We start from the raw sequence: 12,329 nt of genomic DNA on the forward strand, positions 1-12,329 counted from the left end.
CTTAAAATAAAACAAAGCATATTGCAGCTTCAAAGCACTTTAGAAAGCTTCGTGTTGTAGCAGATGGGGAAATAAGATTGAAGAAAACTTGATCTAGCCCCAACCGCATTGCCTCCTTCTGCCCCGCCTCTTCCACTGATCAAATTTTGTCATAGAATCAGAACTCGATAGTTCTATCGATTGATTGAGGAGAGTCACCTCTAGATATTTTCACACTGATTTGGATGATCATTTATGCGCGTGCACACACACACACACACAATGAAGTTAAGGAAGACTTTTGATGACTGATCAAGGCTTGCCCAAATTCTCTGAACAAGATCATCTAGAAATGTATTGGCTGTAACAGAGACTTCCTTCTTGCCTAAACACGCATTTCAAGCGTCATCACCTGGACCTCCTAAGTGTTTGCTGTTTGTATTAGATGTGGAGTTTCCATGCTGATCCCGAAAGCCTCCTCTTGCCAGGATCTGCCTTGCTCAAAACTTTAGGCATCTCCTTTGCCCAGGATCCTTGCGCTTAGTCACAGCTGCCATGCTGCACCACGCTGCTTTCTTATTGCACTGCCTCCCACTGGTCATGGGACAGTATGACATCTGCAAATCCTGGGTGACCACAGACAATGGGCCAATGTGGGAATTTTACGCTTGCCAACCCAGGGCCGTGCCCATGAAGGAATACGCAACAGTACGAGTGGAGCCATCAGGAATCACCTGCGGTAACCCACCCCAGAAATTTTGCACTCATGTGAGTATAAGTATTTATATTTTCTCATAGCAAGAGCTGTCAAAGTGAAACCAATGTGTCTTAAGGATCCTCAAGATCAGACACACAGTTGTGTGAAGAGGGTAGTGTAAGTCAAGATACTGGGTTGCATTTAAAAAAAGTAATTGAAATTAATGGATTGTGTACAACATTGGTTAGAATAGACCCATTTAAATGAAAAGACATGACTAACTTAAGTTTATCAATTTCAGTGGGTCTATTTTCAGTGGTTGGATACAACCCATTCTTTCAGAAGGGACCATGAGTGAGTGATACATCACTTGCTTTGCCTGCTGAAAGTCCCAGGTTCAGTAGGAAACTGTCCTGTACTGAGTCAAGCTCAATGTTGTCAGCACAGACAGTGGCTCTCCATGGTTTCGGACTGGGGGTATTACCAGCTGTACCTGGAGCTGCAAGGGTCGGATTCTACCTGGGACCGTTTTGCATGTAAAGCAGGTGCTCTTCCACCAACCTATGGCCCTTTTGCCCCCATAATGGTATCTTCAGAAATCCTGGAGAGCAGCTGCCAGTCAGTGTAAGCAATATTAGGGCAGATAGGCTAATGGTCTGACTAAGTAAAAGCCATCTTCTTATGTTCAAAAGGCACAACATCGTCTATTAAAATAAGTGGAGGGTAAATGATTGGTTTAAAACGGGGGGGGGGGGAATTCGCATTTGTATTTCACAAACCTTTCAAACAAATGATATATGGACAGAAGGGAGGGCCATAGTTCAGTGGTAGAGCATGTGTTTTGTATCCTGAAGTCCTGGGTTCAGTCTCTTGAGATCTCCAAGTAGCACGTTATGAAGAAAACCTTTCTTTGCACCGTCAATCATCGTAGAAAACCTTGAGTTAGATGGCCTGGCTCAGTATAAGGCAGCTTCATCTGCTCGCCTTGGCAGGGAGTTAGTCTGGGCATAGGATAGCTTCCCCTACTGTTAGTACTGTTGTACCTAATAGTTTGTGTTGTGCTCCTGATTTTAACTCTGTCTGACCTTGACCAAAGTCATCAGGGCCTTCATTAAAGATAAAGCGTTGCTGGCCCTTTCAGCTAACTGTATTGTCTCCTTTATGGGAACATGCATTGAGTGGTACTGGGAGGTAAGCTACACTAGTGTCATCTAACCATCCTGCCTGCTTGAAGTCTAACACATTATACAAAAGCATTAGTGTTTTGTGCATGCTAACGTAAAGCCCAGGGCATACAGACATTATCTTACCCGCCTCTCACTCACTGAAAAGCGAAGTACACACCATAAATTTCAAGCAGATTTCCCCCAAAGCATATCAGGAACTGTAGTTTACCCCTCACAGATTTACAATTCCTGGCACCCTTAAGAAACTTACAATTCCCGGGATTCTTGCCATGAGTTTTCAAAGTATGTTTAGTATGCAGCTAGGACTGGGAAGAACCAGGTTCAAATCCCCACTCACTGGGTACCTTCAGCCAGTCGCTATCTCTCAGCCTAACCTACCTCATAGTATTGCTGACAAGGTAAAATGAAAGGGAGGACTATGCTTGGGAGGGAAGCAGGGTATATAACAGACACAGTGATCTTTTCCCAGTATATTTTTGACATTCTTAACCAGTTGTCTTAATACTTCAGTTCAAATGCAGATACAGAACTTGTCCTGCCCTGGACAAACTTACACAGTATTTTTAAAAGAAAACAGCAGCAAAACAGGGGTGTACCTGGTGCAGTCATTTTGCTGAGGCAAAGAAAGTCTATGTCAGTGCTTTGATGGGAGATCTGCCTCAGGTACCCATGTAGAGCTACTGCAAAGAAAAGTGGGATGAAGGAATAAAATGGAACTATGTTTTGTTGAGTTTGGACACACTGACTGATTTTGCAAGATCAGCCCTTGGCCAAGCCTAAGCACCTGCACCTGAAACAACAGCAGATGGCTTCTCTGTTCACTCCTGCTTCCCTTTTTCAGTTTCCCTATGTATCAGATTTTAGCTTGAAAGCTCCTTGGGGCAGGGTCCTATCCTTTTGTATTCTGTAAAGTACCATACACCAGTGGTGCTTTATGTAATTAAATTAATGCTTCAAAGCTCAAGGGAAAGCCAATTCATGTTAGCCTTACAGTGTAGAATATAGTTGTGTGAAATCAAATTCTGGTTTTCTATCTGCTTATTTGTATTTCCACCTCTTTGTAGGCACTTCAGCCCATGCTAGACGTGGGAAAGGGCTGTAGCTCCATGGCAGAGCATCTGCTTTCCAAGCAGAAGGCTCCAGGCTGAATCCCTGGCATCATGTCCAAGTAGAGCTGAGAAGGTCTCCTGCCTCAAATCCTGGAGAGCCTCTGTCAGTCATGGTTGAAGGCAGCTTCTTATGTTCCTGGCCATATCATTTCACATAAATAAATACTTACAGCACTGAGATAACCATAAACAATTCAATTTCTATGGAAGAAAGGGGGGGACTTAGTCCATCCTACTGTCAAGCCCTTTGCTAGTTCAATAAATACATTGAGGGGAATTGCTGCAGTTCAGGGATAAAGCAGCTGCTTTGTTTGCAGAAGGCCCCAGGTTCAGTCTCTGGCAGTCTCTACAGGTAGGGCTGGGAATACCCCCTGTCTGAAACCCTGGACTGCTGCTGCCAGTCCATGTAGTCAATACTGAGCTAGATGGACCAGGGGTCTGTCTCATTATAAGCAGCTTCCTGAGTTCAGATGTTGTGTCTGCAGGACAGCTTTATTATGAGTGACAAGGGAGTATTCATACATCTATGCAACTGATACACGTGTGTGTGTGTGTGTGTGTGTGTGTGTAACATTCTTCGCTTTGCTTCACTTTTCCTGTTGTGAAATTAGAAGGCTAATAATAATGAACTATTTTCCTTGATGGAGCTGGTATATAGAGGCATGTTTATTAAGTTACTGCTTTATACCAGGCATAGGCAAACTCGGCCCTCCAGATGTTTTTGGCCTACAACTCCCATGATCCCTAGCTAACAGGACCAGTGGTCAGGGATGATGGGAATTGTAGTCCCAAAATATCTGGAAGGCCAAGTTTGCCTATGCCTGCTTTATACACTACTTTCAAGGAGCACTGTTAATAGCTCATTAAGCAATACAACAGTCTTGCAAATCAATCTATAAAAGCTATGAGCCCATGGAAAAAGAATTACTAGCCTGCCTGTTTACACATGTGCCTAAGCTAGTTATTTCAGAGGTACTGAATTGCCTGAAATAAAAAGGAGAAAAGCCATTCCTCTTTCCAGTTCACAAAAAAACTTTCTCTAACTGGAGGCAAACCTTACTTGCCACAGGGCAGTGGGCACACAGCTTCTGACAAGTTTGCCATAGGACATGCCCAGCTGTTCATTTGTTTTTTACACCATTCATCAATCTGCCAGAAACTCTGCTGCATGAAGGCAAGTTGACAAAAAATTGGGGTCCTATTTAAGATGCCTGAATGGCAGAGAGACTGATCCTGATCAAGGGAACACAGCTTTGTGAGGAATTTATTCAAAAAGAATGGGAGTGCTCTTGTGCAGCTCCTGTTCATTTCAATTGTGTGTGTGTGTTGCAAGAGAACTTCCCCATGGATTTCATCCCATGTTAATTTGTGTGAAGTGAGGAACGAAACTATTCAGATTTCCTACCTCTGGGCACCAGGATGTCCTGGGTCAGCTTTGACTCTGCTTGTCTTCCTGTAGCACATAAATGGTACAGCCTCAGCAAAATGGTACTGAGGGCGAGAGTGCTGCCTTGCATAACTTAAGGCACAAAGATAATGATCACCCAAGGATCAAAGGTAGAACTCAGAAAAACCTAAAGGTCGGTTTTAGATCTCATTATCAGCTAGGGGATGCTGAATAATGGATGGAGAGGAGCATTAAGGGCAGATTTTTTCCCCCTTCCTTTTTTAAAAAAGAGAATTTATTGAACACCAGGCCTGTGTCTTTGTTGCCAAGCATTAAGAACCAGTGTTCGAAATGCTTGACATTTATTGGCTGTAATTACAGGCTGGGGGAGGAAAAAGAAGAAGACAATGATTTAATTTGGCTTGCTGGATTTTGGTCTCTTAATCTGTTTTCAGTACTGTGGCTGGACTTTGAGGAGGTGAAATTGTAACTGCAGAAAGAACTTCCAAGCACATGCAGAGTGTAATTATCTCTGCAGGGAGATCAGAAGAGCCCTGCTGGATCAGACCAAAGACCCATCTAGTCCAGCCTTCTGTCATCACAGTGGCCATCAAATGCCCCAGGAGGAAACCTGTAAACAGGACGTGAGTGCAAGAGCCCTCTCCACACCTGCAGTTTCCATTACATGTTTTTGGAATTTGCTGGGAGTGGCTGGACCCCGACGGATCTTATCTAAGAAATGAAGCTGGGGGGGGGGCAAGTCTAGGCATCTGGTTGGCCTCTGTGAGAATGGGATGCTGGACTAAGATGGGCGATTGGCCTGATCCAGCATGCTCTTCCTATGTTCTTAAGCCAACTGAACTGTCGGGTGCAGGAGAAACTTCACGAGCACGTATCAAGGAGCAGAAGTAACAGGCCTCCAAACATCCTGTTTATTGAATATTCATAATGATTTGTACTTTGATGCTGCTGCTGGGGAGATCGCATGCGATATCAATACTGTTTGCACCTGCAAAAGTTTTGAGGTGGTCATTTCCAGTCAACGCTTACTCTGTAACTTCCTGCTGAAAAATCCCATCACTTTTTATTTCACAAATGTTCTGGTTTATTTGGGTTGAAGAACATGCTGCAGAATACATTCATAATAGAATACCAGTCTCTAGGAGCCCAGAGCTGTTAACAGCTTATGGTCACATCCACACCATACATTTAAAGCACATTAAAGGTAAAGGTAAAGGTACTTCCCTCAAATAACCCTGGCAACTCTAGTTTGTTAAAGGTGCTGAGAACTGTAGCTCTTTGAAGGGTAAACTACAGTTCCCAGGATTATTGGGGGAGATAATAATAATAATACAGGGTGTGAATGTGGCATAAGTGAGATCCAGGCACAGCTCAAAACATCTTGTTTCCTGGAGCAAGGGATAAGATGGTGCCATTCTCCACTCCCGTACAAAATGGCTGTACTGGCCATTGAATCTTATGTTGACACTGCAAATGAGGCAATATCTTCTGCTGGATTTGAGACAGCAGGCTAGCTTCAAGAGCAGACCACATGGCACACTCAGCACTGGCGGAGGAAGCTGGGTGCGGGGCGGGGTCACCACTCCAGGTGTCATCCCTAAGTGGGGGTGACATTTGGTGTTCCGCCTGCCCGCGACTCGGACTCCTACGCCTACCGCGAGCCGTTGGGGGAAGGGGTGGGGGGGATCTGCTGTGCCGCTTTGCTGGTTCCTTCCTCTCCCCTTCCCGCTCACCTGCCTCCTTCCCGTCCTCTCCCCTGCCTGTCTGCCTCCTGCAGCCAGGAGCGTGGTGCAGCATCAGCACCCTTCCCCTGACGGCTGGCGGTAGGCGCGGGAGTCACGGGTGGGCAGTGTGCCGTTGCCCTGTGCTCCCAGATGGAGGAGACAGGCAGGCAGGGGAGAGGACAGGAAGGAGGCAGGCGAGCAGGAAGGGGAGAGGAAGGAAGCGGGATCAGTGGGTGCACACGCGACCGTCCCGCGCCTGGGAGGGCACCCTCCGTGCCCCTTGGGAATGCGCCCGACCTGGGCAACACGGGCATATGCTCCACCACTGACACTCAGTCATCTCCTCCAACTCTACCCCTCACTATCTGCCACCTGAGGCAATTGCCTCATTCTGCTTATTGGTAAGGCGGGTCGGGTCCTGGTGACATGTACTCCATGCTCTGGTAACTTTGAGACTGGATTATTGCAATGTGCTCTACATGTGGCTGCCTTTGAAGATGACTTGGGAACTTTGACTGATCCAAAATGCAGCGGCTGTCTGGGGTTCTATTTCAGATGAATTGGTTGCCAGTTTGCTTCTGGGCCCTATTCAATGTGTTCACATGAATGTTTAAAGCTGTAAATGACTCAGGCCCCAATTTGCTGAAACAGCACCTCCTTTTCTACAGACTGTTTAGTTGTAAAGGTAATTCTTCTACCCTCATGGAGCTCAGAAGAGGCCCAGGAGTGGGCATTATCTGAGACAGCTTCTAAGCCATAGAATTCTCCTTCCCGCAGAGGTGTGCCTGGCACCTTAATTATGTAGTTTCCTTTGTATGCTGAAGACACACCTCTTTCTCCTGCCCTTTGACACCCAAGATATGTCTTTCTTTGGTCATCCTATTCTCCTGACTGTAATTAGTCTCAAATGATTTTAATATTGTATTTTTAAAATATTGCAACCTGCCCTGGTACCTCATGGTGAGAGGCAGTTAAGAAATTGAATAAACCATCATCTTGCGCCTTGGTGCAGTCAGATAAGTTGCCATGTCTCCTTTCCTGATCTTCATCTGACCAGCTTAGATCTTATGGTGGAAGGGGAGCAGTTGAGTCATTTTTGATCTTGTGGTTCCCCACGCCCCACGCCTTTTTTGTGTGCTTTTAATTATGGTTTTAAGTGATGTCTTAATGTTATTTAGTAGCTTTTATTGAATGAACACACCCACAAACCCACTCTGGGACCTTGCAGTGAAACAAGCAAATGTAAATATTCCCAATGGATAAGAATGACAACTTTTCTAAGTTGGGGCTGCATGGAGTCAGGGCAAGTGTGTTGCAGGGTGCATGGAGTGGAAACATAGCCTTGGATGTCAAAATATCCCATTGTAGGCAGGCTTTGAACGTATGAAGGGTTTTCCCCCTCCTCCTTTTCTTCTGTTCTTTCCCTCTCATCCAACCCTGGCATGAAAGACATAAAGGGCAGGAATCAATCTGCCTATACACACACACACACACACACACACACACACACACACACACACACCCTTTAACATATTCCCCCCTTAAATATTAATTGTTGCCTTTTATTCCACCTGGCTCAGAGCTCGGCAGGAGAGGCATTTGATTTACCATTCACAAGCCTGTCTTTGTTTAAAGGGTCAAAAAAGAAACAGCAAAAAAAAGAATAGCCTCAGAGTTCTTTTGCGGCTACGCAGCTTTACAACAGAGGTGAGCCACACACACACACGCTCACAGAGCAGCAAACTTCACCTGAAAGAATCTCTCCCCTCCCCACCTCAATAACTGCATTTGAAGACTGACAAAGAGCCTTTGATAACAGGTTTTGTATCACTGTAGCAGGTTCTGCTTCCCCCTCTCATGTCCCAAAATTATAGTTAATTTCCTTTGTACCATAAAACTCAGTGGTCTCTACTAATAAGTGGACAGTTACTCGCTACATTAGCATAGCCAATGGATGGGGAACCTCAGGGCCTGGGGGCAAAATTTTGCCCTCCAGTATTCCAGTCCAGCCTACAAGCTTATAAAACCTCAACAAAGACATTTCACTTTTCACTTCTGTTTCAGGAGAAACTCAGACTTCTGTGGCCAGCAAGCCTCCTCAGCCCTCCTTGGGCAACACTGGAGAGAGATGTCCCATTTTAGTGTTATTGTTATTATTTGCACTTCTGCAAATGTGAGAGTCCCCCCACCCCCCACCCCCGAGCGTGCAAACATTTCCTTATCTCTCTTTTTTTCCTCAGTTGTCCCATTTTGGATAATCACGGGGGCATTGAGTAGTATTTAACCCTAGTATTCAAGGTTACTCTTGTGTGCAATGGGACTTTAAGTGCTCCAACAGAACTTTCAAGGCCCCAGAGAATCAGGACACCTCTCCCTGCCAAATGCAAACTTTTCTGGGTGGGATTTGAAGAATGGAGTGGGGTAGGCCATAGAAATTGCTGAGGACTTAGAGAGGGAGAAAATTCCTCCGAGAAGCGACCTTCCAAGTTCTGAAGCCCATTCTATTCACATCTGGCTGCTCTTTCCACTCCACGGCGCATCCTTGCTGCTTATTAACGCCGAGGGTTTTGTTTTCACAGTTCTTGAACTTCTTCTTGTTCCTGTCAATGCCCTTCAGGCAGGGACACCTTAAAAATGAATTGTAAATTTCACATAAGATGAGAAGGAGGGAAGGGAGGAAGGAGGGAGAGAGTATGCCAGACAACAAATCGAATGTGTCCATGATTGAAAATGGATGGGAAACTGTCCACCACAAATACCTGTGCAAATGTAGCACATTTATGGTATGGCTAAAAGAAAAGAACTTTTATATGCAGACTTGCCCAAGTTGCATAATTTTAGACCCACTGCAGATTTTCACTTTTCTTGGCACAGAATTTTAATGTGTTTATTTAATGTAGCTGGGATGGTGGGGGTGGCTCCTGGCCCTGAGCCCACCAACCATATTTCCATTGCAGGCCTGTTTGTATTAGCGTGTCTGTGAATGAATCTCTCGTCCCTTGTGCAGATGGTGCTTCTTTGATACAGGAATGGAGCTCTTAGCATTATTGATGGGAAGGAGGGGCAGAGGAGTCTTTTGGTGGTGTCAGCAAGCTTTATTTTACCAGTAAATGGAGGCTGTTAATTTTGGCCCTAGTGTGTGGAAGATGCTGAGGGAAATGAGTGGGAAGCAGAGTGGGTGGCAGTGGCGGGGGGGGGGAGAGTATTTACTTGTTTACCTATCAATGATGCATTCACCTAGATTTTATTCCACTTTTTGAAAAACCTTTCCTAATTTTGCCAAACAACTCTGCAGTGCTTTTGTATTAATGCCATTTCTTGTTAGTTTTCATTTTACATGTTTCTGGAGGTGTTGGGTTTTCTCTCCGCTTATAGAAAACACAGATGTAACGTTCAAGGGGATTGGAGTTATCAATCCGTACTATATGTGCATACTGGTACTTGAGCTGTGCATGTGAGCCCCCAGTCTGATTCAATGCTTGGATCCAATGCCTGATCCAACCTGGATCTGATTCAGGGGCCTTGAACATTCATGCGGGTGGAAGGTGGCAGGGAAGGAGACATTCCTCTTCCCTCCTGTTGAAAACCCTAATTAAACATGTGGTCAGAAGTGGGAGAATGTGCACACAGGTTACCTTTGTGCCCTTCTCATTCCTCTCCTGACCACTAGACCACCCATCTTTTGACAGCCCTGGGTCGCTCCATGCAGACTGATCCAACCCAGAGTGACCCAGGGCTGTTGATTCAGACAAATCCCACGTTGACTCAAATCGGACAGGATCCAGGCCCCAGATTCCTTTAACGGAATACCCTTGGTCAATGGAAGGGGCAAGCGATGGCTGACCTCCCCTCCCCCATTCAAAATAAAGCCAATGCCTAACTGCAAAACCTTACAAAGTTGTGACGATTGCTAAGAGGTAGGCAAAAACCAAGTGGCCAGTGCCAATTTTGCCAAATGGAAAAATTCCTACCTGGTCCCCGTCCCAAGGCGGGCAACCAACCAGTTCAAAGCAAGGCCAACCCCCCCCCCCTGTGTTTTAGCGTAGGGGTGTTGAAAGGCCCAGGGATCAAATGTGATCCTCCAGGCAACTCTTATCTGGCCCTTGGGACACTGCTCAGGCCACACCCACTTCTCAGGCCACCTCCCCCTCAACAACTATGCTCTGCATCGTCCTCAAGTGCTCTGACATGTGCTGTTGAACTGAGATAATGCTTCTTGCTTGCCTGGAAGGCAATAGATGTTTACATGTCTTGCATGCATGTGACTTTTGGGTGGCAGGTGTCCTGCCTCAGGCCCTACACACGTAGAGAGAGGTTCTTATATGTAAGTCAGAAAGACACCACTATTCAAGCAAGTAACAGTACAGGCTTAATAGTGGACACAAGAGTTCAAGAGGTCTGATTCAAGGCAAAGCGTTCAGAACTGGACAGCAGCAAGTAAGGTGTCCCAACAGCTTCCATGCATTGCTCCACCCACCAAGCTTTTACAGAAAAGGCATGATATGTTCACTCACAACACGTGCTCACTTTGCAAGAAAGTTTGCAACATATTGCCCTTTGGTGTGGGTAGGTCAGTTCTCATCTGCAGAGGTAGTGCCTGACTCTTAAGTGATGAAGCTTCACCCTCCTGTTCTGGCTCCTGTTCAGATGCTACCACCTCCTGAGTTGCCTCTCCCCTTGGTTGCCCATAGCTCTCCGCAGTTTCCATTAAGACTGCCGGAAGGCCAGAGAGAAGAGCCAGCATCCTTGCTCTTCTTTCCAAAGTGGCTAGAGTTGAGGCACACCAAGGTGAGCCCCCTCCTTCAACCCTGGCTCCCACCAATCAGCCCTTCCCTGTACTCTCCTCCTCCATTGTGACTTGCCAACCCTATGCCTTATCCTGATATCACTGTGGGGCTCATGGCAGTCGGAGTGTTGTCTAGTGTGCAAAAGTAAGAACCATATATGTTGCTCCACCACTTTTGCTTCAGGCTTGCCAATGTTTTACTTCTGGCTATAGCTACCTCTGACACTACCCAGCACTGGCATGCAGCCCCTAGTATGTTTCCTAGAAGGAAATATGTCTCAAGGTCTGGGGGGTGGTGGGGTGGAATCCTAATCCCTGCTTTAGCACAAAAATTGTAAAAACAGAGATCTTCTTGAAGCTGAATTCTACACCAATATTTGAATGTGTGAATTCCAACAGGTTTGCAACATCCACATAGCCCCGCTGCTTGCGTTTCTCTGCCATGGCAATTCCTAAACTCTCCAAAACCTGAATAGCTCTTGAAGATGTTAGAATTACTTATTTGTTGTGTCTGTGGCCTGCGTGTCCTCCAAAGAGCCTGCAGCAATAACTGAACGCTTCCCAGCTAGTCTCTCAGCTTTCCAGGGAGTACTCAAGGCCAGAATTGCATAGCATTTCAGAAGCCGAATTGTGTCTAATGTCTTCAAGCCATAATCCCCCAATTGTGCCAATCTCTTTGCTATCAATTACTGTTTTATGTGTATGGCTACTGTTAAAAATGTAATTATCACTGTTGGAAGTCTTTTCAAACCTAGTCTGGTTTCTAACCAATACACTACACTGGCTCTGTGATGGAGCTGTCTTAGAATTGTTAAGCATGAAAGGATTTGGATATCACAGGATTTGGGATGTTATGGTATGAAGGCTTGGGATCTGCTAGAGCAGGCATTGCCAACCTTTCTAGGCCTTTGTACACATCTGGCTGCCTTCCACCAAATCAGACTGAAAAAGGTTCCCAACCCCTACTGTAAATCAAGAGGTAGGTGTGAGCTGGAAAGAACACTTTCAAATGGATTGATTTCCATCAACCACTTTGGCTTTAAAAGCTGAAGGGGGTAAAGTGACTATCACTATTAGGGATGGGTGAATCTATCAATTTCATCTGTTGGTTTCTCAATTTTCCAATCATAGATTCAGTTCTCCACCTTTTTGCAGCAATGTGTGAATTTTGTTTTAAAAGAATAATAATGAAAACCAGCATTTTAGGGATGATCTCCTAAGCACATTAGATTGTGTGCAGTTTTGTCTAATGTACTTTCCAAAGGGTAGCTGTGTTTCATTTGTTCAAGACATGAAATTAGGTGGTTTCTTATTAAAATACAGTGGTACCTTGGTTTACGAACTTAATCCGTTCTGGAAGTCTGTTCTTAAACCAAAGTGTTCTTAAACCAAGGTGCACTTTCCAATAGAAAGTAACGCAAAATGGATTAATCCATTCC

At 45.3% G+C, this 12,329-nt stretch overlaps 1 protein-coding gene across 3 annotated transcripts in view; it reads left to right on the top strand.

Moving 5' to 3' along the window:
- Nucleotides 1-299: 299 nt before the first annotated feature.
- Nucleotides 300-12,329, top strand: part of NTNG2 (netrin G2) — a 124,473-nt gene continuing 112,443 nt past the window's right edge. For all 3 annotated transcript variants that reach the window (XM_033137391.1, XM_033137389.1, XM_033137390.1), the window contains exon 1: nucleotides 300-747. In XM_033137391.1, coding sequence (XP_032993282.1) covers nucleotides 535-747 — 213 coding nt within the window. In that variant the 5' untranslated portion in view covers nucleotides 300-534. The remainder of the gene's footprint in view (nucleotides 748-12,329) is intronic.

Source organism: Lacerta agilis, chromosome Z, assembly GCF_009819535.1.
Source record: "Lacerta agilis isolate rLacAgi1 chromosome Z, rLacAgi1.pri, whole genome shotgun sequence".
NCBI lineage: Eukaryota > Metazoa > Chordata > Lepidosauria > Squamata > Lacertidae > Lacerta > Lacerta agilis.